Below are 16316 nucleotides of genomic sequence, written 5' to 3'. Positions count from 1 at the left end.
TCATCTTCATCTGCCTCCTCCCTCTCTCCAACCCTGTTCATTGCCTCAATCTTTCTTCACCTCTCTTTCTCCCCTATCGCTCCATATCACTCCCTCCTACTTCTCCCTCTCTAACAGTTCTTCTCTTCGTCCGTCTCTCCATCAGGTTCTGAGGAACATGGTCCACTGTGCCGATCTGAGTAACCCTACCAAGTCTCTGGAGCTCTACCGTCAGTGGACCGACCGCATCATGGATGAGTTCTTTCACCAGGGAGACAGAGAGAGGGAGAGAGGCATGGAGATCAGCCCTATGTGTGACAAACACACCGCCTCAGTAGAGAAAAGCCAGGTATGATACTAGACACACATACACACACACACACACACACACACACACACATAGCATTCAAGCATATACACTCACTGACTCCTGACTCACCTCTTTTCCCCTCTCCTCTCTCCAGGTGGGCTTCATAGATTACATTGTCCACCCTCTGTGGGAGACTTGGGCTGACCTGGTTCACCCTGACGCCCAGGACATCCTGGACACTCTGGAGGACAACAGGAACTGGTACCAGAGCATGATCCCCCAGAGCCCCTCTCCTCCTTGGGCCACAGAGCAGGGGGATCAGGAGGGAGGCGAAGGGGGTCAGGGGGGAGACAAGTTCCAGTTTGAACTCACCCTGGAGGAAGAGGACTCTGAGGGTACAGAGAAAGATGAACAGAGCCAGGGGGATGAGGAGGAGGAAGAGGATAGTCTGGGGGAGGCGTCTCGGTCTCCGGTAGACTACTCGGACTGTCAGGACCCCGAGGAATCCATGGAGCCCACGTCGTCCATAGAGATCATTACCCACGATGCATCACCCACAGACACATAATGGGCTCTGCTGCACCGCGAAGGTGGTTGGTTTCATGTTTTAAACAGGAGAAATCCTGCAGCTGTGCATTTTAACAAGCCCACGATGGGCTTAGTTTGAGCCCGGATGGGGTGTCAGTTTAACCCCACCCTATCCTTGCACTTGCGTTAGGAGCCGGCGACAGAGGGACAGTTTCAGTGGGGCGGCTACAAAGTTCTCAGGAAAAATGCTGCAAACATTTTGGACCTGACGGAACGGACAGGCCTCGAGGAAATGAAGGACTTGGGCCAATCTGGGAAACGGTTGTTTTTCCATCCAGACTGGCATCTGAAATGTTGACACTACTACTGAGAGAAGTTTTGTACCTTGTGACTTTTTTACGAAAATGGGATGTCAAGAGGTAGCATTTAAACTACTGACTGATGGACGTGTGTTTGTATAGAGAGAGAAAACTGTTTACTTTTTTCCTGTACCATTTGTCAAAATACTTTTCTGTGCCTTTTTTACTATTGTCTTTTTAATCCTTTTTTTAATTTATTGAACACACTTTAGTATGTACGTGATTGTTTTTCTTTTTTCTAAAGAGTTATCCGAAAGCTCAAGAGCAAAATTCTTTTTATATCTCAGACAAAGAGAACAGTCTTCCTTACTAGTATTGGGCAATAGAAGAAATCAAACTAACTTAGACAAACAATTCTTGGACAAACTCATCAAATACTTAAAACAAGACATCTCATAATAAGATACCATTTCAATCCGAGCACAACATATATGCTTCTCTATGGAAATCATGATTCATGTTACATGTTACATTGTTGCTAGATTGTTGCTTCATGTGTCTGACCTCACTGTAGATGAACGGTAGGCAGATAGATCACTATAACTCAAAAAAAAACAATTAGACCCATTTCTCCCCATCTAACCTGCTTCCCCTCATTCTCCTTGAATGACCCCCCCCCCCCCACTACCCTCATGGCTCAAATCCTGATAATACTCAGACTTCAAGTTAGAAGGATATTTCTAGCTCCATCTCAAGGTATCCTGCTCTTGTGTATTAATCCTATTCGACCAAATGATTCCAGAACCCAACTGGTTCTGATGCTGTAACAAATCAACAAAAGACCCCCCCCTCCCCCCCGGCACTGTAGATTTAGGACCCGACCAGATGATGAAAGGTGGCTAGGCGGCTGCCTGTGTAGAAGCCCAGTCACACCTTGGTTAGCTGTGTTATTATTCACATGTTTGTTTTTTTACAAACCCCTGGCTCTGTGAATCTGACCCCTAAAACAATCAGGTCAGCTATTTCTTCCTCCACCAAAAAAGGGAATAACGGAAGGAGGTGCTGCGTCTGCCCATTGACGTCAATCGAAACCATTCTTTTTTTTCTCTTCCCTTCCCGCTAACTGTATCACATTTCCTGGCCGGCCCGGGGAGTTTATCGGGATTTGATCCGTTAGATGTAATCTTTAGAATAGATTTGGCACTTAACAAACTGTAGAGTGTCTGCTGCAAAAACAAAAGCAGCGGAGAAAAAATGCTTATTTTGAGAACAAGAGGATGATAACCCCACAGAAGGGTATCTAGAGATTACGTGACAGAGATAGCAAACCAAAAAGCCCCCGGACAGTGTAATTCACTGTATCTTTGGGTCAGCATTAAAACCATCCACGCCTGAAAATCTGCTAGGTAGATCTTCCCTTATAGGTCTCCATGACTAGTTTTCAGATATCACCAATCCTCCATTGTTCCCTTAGGTTTACTGACATACTCAAAGGTACTTCAACTGCCTTATTGACTATACCCTCACTCCAGCAGACTTACATGGCAATCGTGTGTGTCAATGAGTGTGTGTGTGTGTGTGTGTACGAGTGTCAGAAAGTGTGTTTGTGAGAGTGTGTGCGTCTGTCTAGCCTTTGCCATCTGGCCTGACCTGACTCCACACTCCTATTCCTGTTTGTCACTAGAGCTCAAGTTGGTCCTTTGCTGTTTATAACAGTGTATTTATTACTTTCAGCTGTACATAAGAATACTGTTTCAGTCAGTGTAAATCTATTTAAATTTATATGCACTTGCATTACCTGGAAGTGGTGGTGTCTTAACGTGTTCAAGGCTCTGCGTCGGAGTCTTTTTATATCCTGTATTATAATATTGTTTCCTTTTCTATATTATATCCTAAGTAAATATATTCACACAAATGTTTGAGTGCTCTGAGCAACAGCTAAAGAGACATATACACAACCTGTAGGTTGACAACGCATAGGGGATATGTTAAACGACAGAGACCTGGGAAGAGCTAAAATTACAAGCCAGCTGTGGAGAACACAAGCTTTCATACTGTAGTCTATCACTTGGCTCGGTATCAATATCAGACTCTCTGAGCAGCTTGTAGTAGGCTAGTAACCAGATTCCTCTGTATACAACATTTTGATTGCAGATTGCTGATTTGGGGTTCAGATCTACTGGTTCAACGACAGCATACAGAAATAACAGAAAGACAGACAAACACAGAACCAAGTGTCTTCTTCTTGACACCTCACACTTACTTATATGTAAAGTAGTTCAAGGGGATTATTGGTGGCATGCTACAATATCTCTGAGCACCAGTGTGATGAATCGTTACAAAAATGTGATCTTCTTGTAATTGAGCGTGCTAATGTGAACTAGTTTTATCTGACCAAAACTTGTTAGCAGTTTTGAAATTCAAATTTGTCATCAGTATAACATTGTTAATCTATGTTCAAGCTTTTGGTCTGAGTCGTTTCCAAGTGACTAGCCAGACTTAGCACTATCTGCATGAGAGGTGGGTTTTTTATATGTCTGTTGAATACCTACCTACTGCGTTACAGTCGCAGGCGGACATATTACATGTTTCACACAATGTATGGTATAATATTGTATATTGTGTTCAAGTATCTGAAAATCTGAAATACTTTTTCTAATTAAAAAACAAAGCATGACATATCTATCTTTGTCCTTATTTCACAGCAGTAGCAGCAGCTCAGTCATCACATTAGATGTGTTTTAACTTGGAGAGACAGGCACATGCTGCGACATTTCCTCCTGACAGACAGTCTGGTTCCTTACGTGACATAAGGCCCACAGTGACACACTCGCTGTAGGAAACCAGTCAGGACTTCTCTTCATATTCCATGGTTCAAAGAATTTTTGAGTTTTATTGGTAAAGGTTGCCTCAGGGAGAGGCTGTTTCAGTCCTTGAAAGCAGAAGATCCACATGTGGGTTTACCTAATGAGCCTCAGCCTGTCCTCAAGTAGTGATGTGCACCTCTTGGTTGACCTTATAGACAACACAGGGACATACAGAGCACTAAAGTACACACACACACACACACACACACACACACACACACACACACACACACACACACACACACACCACACACACACACACACACACACACACACACACACACACACACACACACACACACCACACACACACACACACACACACACACACACACACACACACACACACACCACACACACACGTTGCAACCTCCCCTGACCTCGCTCTTTGGGTAAATCTTCAAAGAGGAGTGTTTTTACAAACACAACTCGCTCTCTCATCTCACTCTCTCCGTGGCCTTGCCTGCCCCCTTACACTGCACCATGGCCTCAAAGAACACCGACATACTGAGACTGATAACTCAGTCTACCTACGCACATGGATGACAGTGAGACTGATATAAAAGGCCCGATTTCTCTCTTCACACAGAGAGAGAAGACGTTTACAGTGATAACTTATCTACACTCTTAGGGAAAAAAGGTGCTATCGAGAACCTTAAAGGATTCTTCGGCTGTCCCCCTAGGAGAACCCTTTCAATAAACCTTTTTTGTTGCTGGTAAACTCATTTTTTCCATGTAGAACCATCTCTGTAGAAAGGGTTCTACATGGAAACCAAAAGTGTTATACCTGGAACCAAAAAGGGTTATGCTATGGGACAGCCCAAAAAACATTTTGAAACCCTTAAAAAAAAAAATCTATATAATAATAAGTGTAATAACACAAAAAATACCCAGAATGGTTCCCAGCAGCATATTGAGATATAAGAGACCATTAGCCTCTCCCCAGTGGCCAGGGAGAAAATGTGAGATATTTTCAACAAGGAAAGGAAATGATGACGAGGATCAGGCTAAGATTTCTCACTTTCGCTCTGTGGTGTGTGTTGTGTGTGTGTGTGTGTGTGTGTTGTGTGTGTGTGTGTGTGTGTGTGTGTGTGTGTGGTGGTGTGTGGTGTGCGTGCGTGCGGTGCGTGCGTGCGTGCGTGCGTGCGTGCGTGCGTGCGTGCGTTGCGTGCGTCGCGTGCGTGCGTGCCTTTTTCTAATCCCTTATCAAAATGAAAAGAAACCAATACCGTAAATACATTTACTCAATAAAATAGTATTTTTCTAATTATCTTTCTTGAAAACGTTTGTATATTGTCTCATACAATAACCTGTCATCATAATATTTTGTAAGAAAAATTTACCCCACTGCAGCTCCCCAGCGATCCCACTAGGGGTCACGACCCAGACTTCGTCACGACCCAGATACCGCTGATCTAGATGACCTAGGGTATTTCCTAACTGACAATGGCTTGATCTTGTTCTCTCATAAAATAATAAGTGACTCTGATGTAACTGATCAAGAGATGAACATATCTAATTCAGTTACTACTACACTTTTTGTAATTTAAGGACACAGAAGTATAGCTATAGTCACCAAGACTTGACTGAAAGAAATAAACGACATATTGCTTCATCCCATTTTTTTTATGGTTCAACAGCAAAATAACTGTCATCACTGACCCTATAAGAAGGAGAGACCTTGATCTTGTTCTCTAAAAGAGAGTATAAAATTACACACTAGCTCCCGCACAATTCGGTGTTACTATTTACCCAATAAATGACTTTGGTGTATCTAAATCAAAACTTCAAAGCAGTGATTTCAACAGACACAGGTCGTTCACCAAATAACCACGGAACATACAGTATCTTTACCTCGAACGTCAACTGGAACAACTCCTTCAGATCGGTGCTTGTGGCCTTCTCCAGGGCATCGATCTCCTGCCTTTTCGCAATGAGCAGCCACCTCTGCTGATTCTCTCCAGCTCCAGGAGGCTGGCCCTGGTCTGGGCCCAATCCTCCTCAGCCTGTCGCTGAGTCTGGTGGTATCCTCTTCCGCAATACCAGAAAGCCAGTTTACAACCATAAAAAAAAAAGTTCATTCTGAGAAAAATAAACTATTCTATTATTTTTTATTCTATAAAATATCCTTATTATTAAGACAAATATTGCCTTCTGGGAATAGCTAGCTAGTCTAATGAGTCACATTTTGATGAGCAGGGGTAAAATGAAAATAAAGTATCTTACCCTCCCCTTCTTTCAGATGGCTATGAACCAAAAACAAACAGTAACAGATATTTCTCGCTGTGGGGCACTTTCTGGCAAGCTCAAAAAGTGTGTGGATGATGAGTGCAGAAAATTACTTAGCCTCATTTTTTACAGTGTGTGTGCGCGGCGCACTTGCGAGTGTGTGTGTGTGATCCATGGGGCCTCTGACGTCAATGCAGCCGTGAGAGGCCCAAATTAAACCTGGTCGTCATAATGGATCATGTGCAAAATCATAAACAGGTGGGGAGAGAGAGACACCTCAGTTGAAGTGTCAGGGGGTCGCTCGCCTCAAGCAGCAGGGAAGGAGGTAACCTTTGCCCCGCCATTTCACTCTATCCCCTTCTTCCTCCACTCTCAGGGCTCTATTTTTGGCTGGTGTTAAGGCTGCGCTAGTATCAAACACAAGTTAGTTTGCAATTTCATCATGTAAAAACTGGCACACTGGCATTTTCCAGCCCTAACGCCAGGTTCGGCAAGTTACCTGTTTTAAATCAGCTCGCTTGCGCTCCGATTGGTGGGTAGGAAATATTTGAGGTGTGTCCTTAAAAACATGATCCAAAGTCATAACCGCAGGAAGTAGTTTGGGGGTGGACATGCTGCGGACTAATACAGGACTATTAAAGGCCCAGGGCACTACTTTTGTGAGAATTTTTTTTATCTAAAAAATACACTACATGACCAAAATTATGTGGGCCCTTGCTCATCGAACATCTCATTCCAAAATTATGGCCATTAATATGGAGTTGGTTCCCCCCTTTGCTGCTATAACAGCCTCCACTCTACGGGGAAGGCTTTCCACTAGATGTTGGAACATTGTGCAGGGACTTGCTTCCATTCAGTCACAAGAGCATTAGTGAGGTCGGGCACTGATGTTGGTGTCACGATTCTCTAAAGTAGAACCCAGAAGCAGACCAAGACCAGGACAAGGAGAGTAAGACAAAGGTGAGTATTTATTTACCGCAAGCTTTACACCACTCCAGCCAACGCTTGGCATTGCGCATGGTGATCTTAGGCTTGTGTGCGGCTGCTCGGTCATGGAAACCCATTTCATGAAGCTGCCGATTTACAGTTCTTGTGCTGACGTTGCTTCCAGAGGCAATTTGGAACGTGGTAGTGAGTGTTGCAACCGAGGACAGATGATTTTTACACGGTACGAGCTTCAGCACTTGGCATTCCCGTTCTGTGAGCTTGTGTGTCCTACCACTTCGGGGCTGAGCCGTTGTTGCTCCTAGACGTTTCCACTTCACAATAATAGCACTTACAGTGGACCAGGGCAGCTCTAGCAGGGCAGAAATTTGACAAACTGACTTGTTGGAGAGGTGGCATCCTATGACAGTTGAAAGTCACTGAGCTCTTCAGTAAGGCCATTCTAATGCCAATATTTGTCTATGAAGATCGCATGGGTATGTGCTCGATTTTATACATCTATCAGCAACGGGTGTGGCTGAAATAGCCAATTCCACTGATTTGAAGGGGTGTCCACATGCTTTTGTATATATAGTGTATATATATTATTCTATTATATATATATATATATATATATATATATGTATTTTTCAGGTGGTGCTGCAGCACCCTCAGCACCTCTACTTCCTGCGGCTATGTCCAAAGTGCTAATTTAGGAGTAATGCAGTTGGTTATGGCATGAATTTTGACATTGGAAATGCAGCCTATCCAGCCGTAATGCACATTGCCCATATGCGCATGGAAAAAGAGTAGCCCAATGTGCTTTTGGTGCCTGTAAACTTCATATTTAGAAACACACAAAAGAAAAAAAAAATGTTTCGTTGTATTTGATTAAAAACCAAGCATAGACTCCCCACCTCTCAATTAAGGCATTTTCTTGTCTGCCCAATGCAAACGCAAAGTAGTCCAATTGGTCAATAAAGGGTTTGGCTCCTGAGTACACTTGGGAACAAATCTGAATCAACAAATATAAATATAACGTTTGAGAGGAGTAAAACTGTGAACTGACATTCACTTTTCATCTATTCATTGTAGGCAGGCCCACATTATTTTAGCCACGCAGGTCTCTTTTTGAATGTGCATAAAACCCCCTCCATGATGTAGGCTACATGTCCATGCCCATCATGAAACCTTTGGTGAATGCCGGTGAACCTCGTATTTAGAAGTGATCCGTAACCTGTAAAAATGGCTTGTTTTCCGTTTCATATGTTCAAAGCCCAAGCCCTCCCTTAGGCCTACTGTAACGAAGGCTGGTTCAACAGCAATGCGTGCCTTTTTTTAACTATGGAGGTTTTATGATATCATTACATTTTACATGTATTTATTGTTGCTGTCGTTTAAAAACCAAAGATTGCTTGGGTTTCATACATTTTTATGACAACAAAACTTATTCGAATGATCCACCTTCCTGGCTTTATGGTTTCAAGCATGAACGATTACGTTCGATTACGTTCATAAAACACAGGCCCGTTTGGGAGCAGTACAATGGTGAGTGGACATTCTCCCTTTCTCTTTATATTGGATCTTTGTCCAGTTCCTGTGAAACATTTGAATGTGTGCAAACCCCTCCGTAGTCTGTGTTGTTTTAACATTACATGCCCACTGGGAGAAATGATGGTGCCTGTAAGTGTGAAATAGCCTTAATTAAGCCTCAAAAGTATCACTTTTTTGGATGACATGGGTCCCATTATGCCTGGCAAAATCCAAACAATGCATCCCACAGCAAGAACATCATCCCAACGGTCAAGTATGGTGGTGGTAGTGTGATGGTTTGGGGATGCTTTGCTGCCCCAGGACCTGGATGACTTGCCTTAATTAATTTGGTTGCTGTCATTGCAGGTGAAGGTGGCATAGCCAGTTATTGAGTGTAAGGGGGGAATTGTTTTTTCACACAGGGGAATTGAGTGTTGCATAACTTAAATTAAATAAATAAAACAAGTATATATTTTTTTATATTTGTAAATTCAGGTTCCCTTTATCTAATATTAGGTTTTGGTTGAAGATTCTTTTAACATTCAGTATCAGAAATACACAAAAACAGAGAAAATCAGAAAGGGGGAAAATACTTTTTCACAACACTGTATGTGTCTCAGGGTGGAGGGGTGGAGGGAGACCCTGAGGGTCCTGGGGTCTAGGATGCCTCCCAAATGGTACCCTATCCCAGACGAGCCTTTGACAAAAGTAGTGCACTAAATAGGGGATAGGGTGCCATTTGGGACACAGCACTAGTTTCTTCCTGCCTTCTCCTACCAACCTACCAACCTCCAGCCGCCAACAGAAGACTGGAGGAAAGCACTCAGAGTATCTGTGACTGTGAACAGACTTTCAAATGGTGACAATGGCCTGAGATCGAGCAAGGTCTGCTATAAAAGTTTATTATGAGATCAGTAAGATATGTTACGTCAGAGACACTTTACTTGCCTGCTATATAAATAATGTCTGCTATAAGATACAGGGTCCTGCTGTACATGTGATGTAGTAAATGTATAAATATACAGTATAGGCTACAGCAGAGCCGTATAGACACATGTACTGTATATCAATAGCTCTGGGCTACAGTAGAAAAAAATCTATTTGAATCCTATTTCTCCAGTGAATGCCCCTACGCTGTTCGTGAGTGGTGGCCTGCCCTGAGCCCTGGCTTGAATGGCCTAAGGCAGTGAGACTGTCTCCAGCCCTGGCCTGTGTGATGTGATGGAAGAGCCATATGTGTGTCTGGGATGTGAGCGCTAGCTGAGTCATGTCTGAGTGCTGTGGCTGTGGTATTCAGTGACCGTAAAGAAACCTCTCTCGGGCTTCCAGGAGGAGTGGAGAAGGATGCCCGGCCAGACAAAGCTACCCACTGGACACAGACGCCAATTCAACGTCTATTCCACATTGGAAACAACGTTGATTCAACCAGTATGTGCCAAGTGGTTGCAGCCAATAGGAACACAGCCATGGCTGGACCAAACCAGACTAACTACAGTACAGGCCAAAGAAAAACTGCACAGTATGTCTGGAACTAGCCTACCTTGGTCCCAGATCTGTTTCTGCGGTCTTGCCAGCTCCATTGCTGTCATTGACGTATTGGCAAGACAACACAATGATATCTGTGATCAGGCTAGAACTAGCCTGCTTTCAACCAGGAATGAATCCCTCAACGCTCTCTCCCTCAACACACTCTCTTTCTCTCTCTCTCTCGTCCATTACAGTTACATTACTCATTGTCTCTTTCGTCTCGCGTGCTATGAGTAGCATGATCAGCAGACCCCAGAAAGCAACAGCATTCAAACCCAATCACCCAGAGCTGTGAAACGCTCCAGTCTAGCGCTTCCCTGGCCTGCTCTGGCCCACTCCACTGAATTAACAGCCCCTTTCTTGGGCTTGGCGAACCGAACAGACATAAACAACCACTTGTTTCCCTTGATTACTCGTTGTAGGGAAAAGTGGGAGGGGAAAAAAATCCAAATTCTGGGAATGGGGACAAGGGGGTACTGAGGGAGTTTTTTCATCTTCATAGCGTGACCAATTTGATGGTCATTTCTTTCTTCTTCTTTTTTTCTCCCTTCGTGTGTTGAGGTCATTGGATGGATTGATTGTTTTACTACAGACTTCAGAAATCATTGCCTGGTGTCACGCACCCCTCCGAAATAAAACAGGTCTGCGACACAGAGGCAGCATTCTTCTGCCTCAGTGAGGGGGCTCTCTCTCTCGCACACACACACCCACCCCTCTCCCAAAGTCCCACTCTCTGGAGTTATAAGTAGAGCCCTTCACAGAGCTCTATATTTGAGCGTGCGAACTAGGGTAGAGCGGTATCCAGATTTTCATATCGTCATACTGTCCTTCTCTCATCCCGGTATTACCGGCTTAGTACACAAAGGGTGCCAAAAAACGCAAAAAAAGCCCATTGGGCATCTATTTCCAGAATGCTAACAAACTTAGCACAAGTAATAGTGAATTTCTATGGAAGCTGCTAGCTAAATATGCTAACGAGCCATCCGACCATCACCCCTGGTGAGACAAAACCGTGACTCATCAGTGAAGAGCACTTTTTGTCACTCCTGTCTGGTCCAGCGACGGTGGGTTTGTGCCCATAGGCGACGTTGTTGCCAGTGATGTCTGGTGAGGACATGCCTTACAACAGGCATACAAGCCCTCAGTCCAGCCTCTCTCAGCCTATTGCGGACAGTCTGAGCACTGATGGAGAGATTGTGAGTTCCGTGTGTAACTCAGGCAGTTGTTGTTGCCAACCTGTACCTGTCCCGCAGGTGTGATGTTTGGATGTACCGATCCTGTGCAGGTGTTGTTACACGTGGTCAGCCACTGCGAGGACAATCAGCTGTCCGTCCTGTCTCCCTGTAGCGCTGTCTTAGGCGTCTCACAGTACGGACATTGCAATTTTTTGCCCTGGCCACATCTGCAGTCCTCATGCCTCCTTGCAGCATGCCTAAGGCACATTCATGCAGATGAGCAGGGACCCTGGCATCTTTATTTTGGTGTTTTTCAGAGTCAGTAGAAAGGCCTCTTTAGTGTCCTAAGTTTTCATAACTGTGACCTTAATTGCCTACCGTCTGTAAGCTGTTAGTGTCTTAACGACCGTTCCACAGGTGCATGTTCATTAATTGTTCATTGAACAAGCATGGGAAACAGTGTTTAAACCCTTTACAATGAAGATCTGTGAAGTTATTTGGATTTTTACGAATTATCTTTGAAAGACCGGGTCCTGAAAAAGGGACGTTTCTTTTTTTGCTGAGTTTATATAAGTACCGAATGTAATTTTTGATGAGTTTGGACATTTACAAGCGAATGTGAATGAGAGACAGTGCAAATGAACAAAGTTTTGACGCATGCTTTTCTGAAGGAAGAACAGTACTGGCTCTGGAGCAGCATGTGTACACACTGTGTCTGTGTGAAGTCTGGAGTAGGTAGGGCAACATCCTGCTTGGAGAAGTGGGGGGAAGGAGCAGACGGGCTAGAACAGAGAGGCGGAAAAAAACGCAAGAAAATCAAGCTGTGGACAGATATCCAAAGGGCTTTGACTTCTCAAACACGGCAGAAAGCAAATGCCCCGTCACCTAATTAATGTTTTAGTCAATCGCTTTGGCTCATTTTTTGAAACAATCTTAACATTCTCTAAACTCTAAGTGCAATTGTGACAACTGTTTTATGGGACACCACAACTCTACTGCATGTCGGCAAAATGTAGTAACTCACCCAAAACATTTAATTCATGCTTCAAAACCAAGTTATTGTGTCAGTAAATTGGCCAATGCCACCGGAATGAAAAGTTTTTGTCATCGTGTGAGCCGTATTAGTCAAAATGTTTAGATGTGTATCACACCAAGCTTTTTAGATACCGATTTCAACAGTAGGTAAAAGTTTACTTGGAAAAGTCAATACTGTACAATACTGTAGTACAGTACATTTTTGTAGCAATGTGTTACATGTAAAAAGAAAATTCACATTTGCATGTCCATTTTTACATATTTCTTACATGTAAAGTCATATAGAGAACAGAAAATTTGCCAGAAAATGACATCCATGCGACAAAAAAAAAAGAAAAACCCACAACAATGAGAAAACCTGCGGTAGTTCTGTAAAAAACGAATTGTACCTCCTCACAGTACGTAACACTACAAGTTCCCATCTTCTTGGTGGACATCCTGTCACTCTTGTTGGTCTGGCCAGAGATTTGCATCAACATCACATCTGATGTAAAGAACGAGTACATATTTACCTGTTTTCCCTACGGAATGTTTGCACAATTGATGACACTGTGAACCTGTTTACGTTAGGCTGTACTCTCCGACCAGCCTCTTCCATTGTAAGAACCTGGTTTATGACATGGTCCACAATTGTGGCTCTGATTTCATCAGGAACTGATTTTTTGCCTTCTACCTCCTCCTCTATTAGGTCTTCCCCTAACACCACACATTCTTACACATCTTCTTATTTGTCTTCCACGAGCATGTAGCTGCTGTTCAGGTTTGTGATGTTCCTCCATGTTCAAAAATGGTAGTGATTGTGCTGTGGGCAAGCTCCATATATATGCTTCCAAACTTGATTGGTTGATTGGTAAGATTGTGTTTCCTATTTCATTACTATGCCACCTGGCAGGTAATTTGCCAATTTAGCAGACATCACAAACATTCCATGTCATAGATATTTATGGAAAATAAATGTGGGACTGACAGATTTTGATAATTGAATGGATCATTTTGTGATGGCTCACACGATGAAAGAATGTTTAGAAGTTGTGAAGAGTATGACAATTTCACTGAGAATCAACTCATCAGTTTTGATCAGCAAGCCAGGTGCATGTAGTTATTGTGCAAATTGTAGACAAATTGTTCCTACTCTTGTGCACACATGTGCCAAAACACGTGCAATTTGCTTGAATGAATAAGAAATTCAAATCTGGTGTGAACAAGAACCTAATTGTTCAGAGATTTGAACTTATTGTTTTGAAAAAATATATTCTCATTCGAGAATTGAGCCAAAGCGATTGAGAAAAACTGTTATTCAGCCACTTGCTTAGATAAATAACTAAGTTAAAATTAGGGGTCTTGTTAACGGAATATTCAGCATTTTTCACCCAGGAAAAAATTGAAAAACACATACGAAATATATTGCTTCATTTTGTAAACGCAGAAATAAAAAAATATATTTTTGCAAATTCTGCTCGGCATCAGACTAATTTTGTGCTTCAGTCAGTAGCGGTGTGTGGGTAAAGTCCCAGAGGAAGCCAAGCCAATCAAAAAGCCATATTACAACCTGTGTTGTGATATTTGCGTTGTTTGCTCTATAAGTCATTAGTTTATTATCCACTGTGATATAAAATAACACATGTTTGTTTGATCACAAAACCGGAAGAGCAACATCTGTCCGGTGAAGTCCACAAAGCAAATATTGCAAGTAACAAGGTTACATGACCTGCAGCATGGTCAAGCAAGTTAATGTTTTCGACAGTTTACTAAACTGATTTAGAACCACAGAGTTACCGCAAGTCAGCACAAAGACAACAGGAGCACTGTCTTCGCTATTCCAGCACACACACACACATATATATATGTATATATATATATATATATATAAAGCAAATTTAAAGATACCAAAACCAATTTAGTCCAATCAATGTTACTAAATATCATGTGTCTGTCCATGGTACTTATTTCTGTCTGTGTGTGTCTGTGTGCGTGCGTGAGCGCTTGTGCACAAGAAAAATAAAATAAAGAACTCACCCTACTTGTAAACTAGTTGAACGCCAATGCCATCCTCCTCTCTTTCGTGTTGGCAAAACGATCTACAGCTCTGTCATACGGTACACTTTTAGTTTTTGTTTTCATAGGCTACCTAGCTAAAATTATTGCTAGCCGAACTTCCTTACATGGTCAAAAATGAACCAGCTAAGTTAGCCAGCTAGTTAACATGAGCCTACTAGGCTACGTATTGCAGTTCAATTATCTCAGGCCAGTGGCACAATATATTAATTTATGGTTAGCTCAGAATCGCCGTCATAATCATTGTCCTGTACAGAGAATTAAGTCAAAACCACAAATACAAATCCACATCTCCATCCATGACTTATGAAAGGGACGATTTAGCAAGCTAGCAACAGCAGGTCATCAACACAAGCAGACCAGAAACAGACACGTTTGTCTGACAATGATGACGTTTTGCTTAGGATGTGATTTTATTGGTGTGAAGCAAAATCCAGACTGTCCTCCATCAGGGGCCTTTTTGCTGCGCCAGGACAACCCACAGTTGAGCTCAACTCAACGCTGATTGGCTAATTAATTTATAATTTTTTTTATCAAGGGAGGCCAAATGCTTGCTGGCATCAATCAATCAAATGCTACAGCGACAAGATTTCATACTCTTTTGTTCCAGACAGCATCAGATACATTTGTATCGGTTTGTTACACATACTGAAACAGAGGGGCGCTGTTTCCCTCGCTCTGATGATTTCGCCGGTGAGATTTAGCCACTTGTGAATTGACAAAATGATGAAAACACATTGTTTTATTGGTAAAATAGTTGAAGAAGCCTGGCTTCCCTTGGCATCCCTGAATACACACCACTGGCTTTGGTTGCACTTGTTCACTCTGATGAGAATTCACAAAAGGCCATTCTATCAGCAGACAGTGCTCTGAATGGTGCTACTTTTCTCCTATTCTTTTCTTGGTGTAGCCAGCCTACTTTTCTCTGGTAAAATGCCAAATTAACTTTAAGCAAAACATCAGGAGATGTAGCTGGCTACATTGTTTCTATGATAAACATTAGATATAGGATGGCCATGCATAGTTTTTCCAAAAAAGACCTTGCCTTTTCAAAGACCTTGCCTTTTCATTGTAAGCTCATTAACTTGTGTGGCTTCCAGCCAAATAGTGTTGCACTTATGTTGTCATCTGATGAAAATGAAGCTATTTTCTAACAAATGTGTTGCACTAATGTATTTTCTGTGAAGGACAACTATAGTTGCATGTCCCTGATCCATCTATTGAAGCAAAAAAAAACACTTGACTTTCAATATAAAACACGACCCATGTCAATACACAGCTGGACTCATCTGCTCCCGCGTTCTCCTGTTGTGCCATTTACAAACAAACACGTGACTAGTTTAACTATTCTGGGGAACTACGGTAAGCTTCATAATGTAAAATAATGTGACAGGTGAAATGAAGAACGCAATCTGCTTTATCTCCTAACATATTACACGAGTTGACTGCAGGTATTTACTTGAAAAGTAGCTACAAATATTCAAATCTAAAGAAATAGTTTCCATGGTACTGACAGTATTGAAAAACCATCCTGTGGCTATTTCCAAATACCCCGGTATACACGGTATACCGCCCAAGCCTAGTGTGAACACACACACACACACACACACACACACACACACACACACACACACACACACACACACACACACACACACACACACACACACACACACACACACACACACACACACACACACACACACACACACACACACACACACACACACACACACACACACACACACACACACACACACACACACACACACACACACACACACACACACACACACACACACACACCCTCTGCAGAGCATCTGTTGCTGCTGTTGTGTTCCAGGCCGTTCAGATT

At 42.7% G+C, this 16316-nt stretch overlaps 1 protein-coding gene across 4 annotated transcripts in view; it reads left to right on the top strand.

Moving 5' to 3' along the window:
* Nucleotides 1-3795, top strand: part of LOC111971352 (3',5'-cyclic-AMP phosphodiesterase 4B) — a 328707-nt gene extending 324912 nt beyond the window's left edge. For all 4 annotated transcript variants that reach the window (XM_070446234.1, XM_023998090.2, XM_023998091.2 and 1 more), the window contains 2 exons: nucleotides 146-328; nucleotides 444-3795. In XM_070446234.1, coding sequence (XP_070302335.1) covers nucleotides 146-328; nucleotides 444-857 — 597 coding nt within the window. In that variant the 3' untranslated portion in view covers nucleotides 858-3795. The remainder of the gene's footprint in view (nucleotides 1-145; nucleotides 329-443) is intronic.
* Nucleotides 3796-16316: the final 12521 nt, after the last annotated feature.

This window comes from Salvelinus sp. IW2-2015, linkage group LG13 (assembly GCF_002910315.2).
Source record: "Salvelinus sp. IW2-2015 linkage group LG13, ASM291031v2, whole genome shotgun sequence".
NCBI lineage: Eukaryota > Metazoa > Chordata > Actinopteri > Salmoniformes > Salmonidae > Salvelinus > Salvelinus sp. IW2-2015.
Note: the sequence above shows the minus strand (reverse complement) of the source record. Positions and strands in the feature narration are given on the sequence as shown.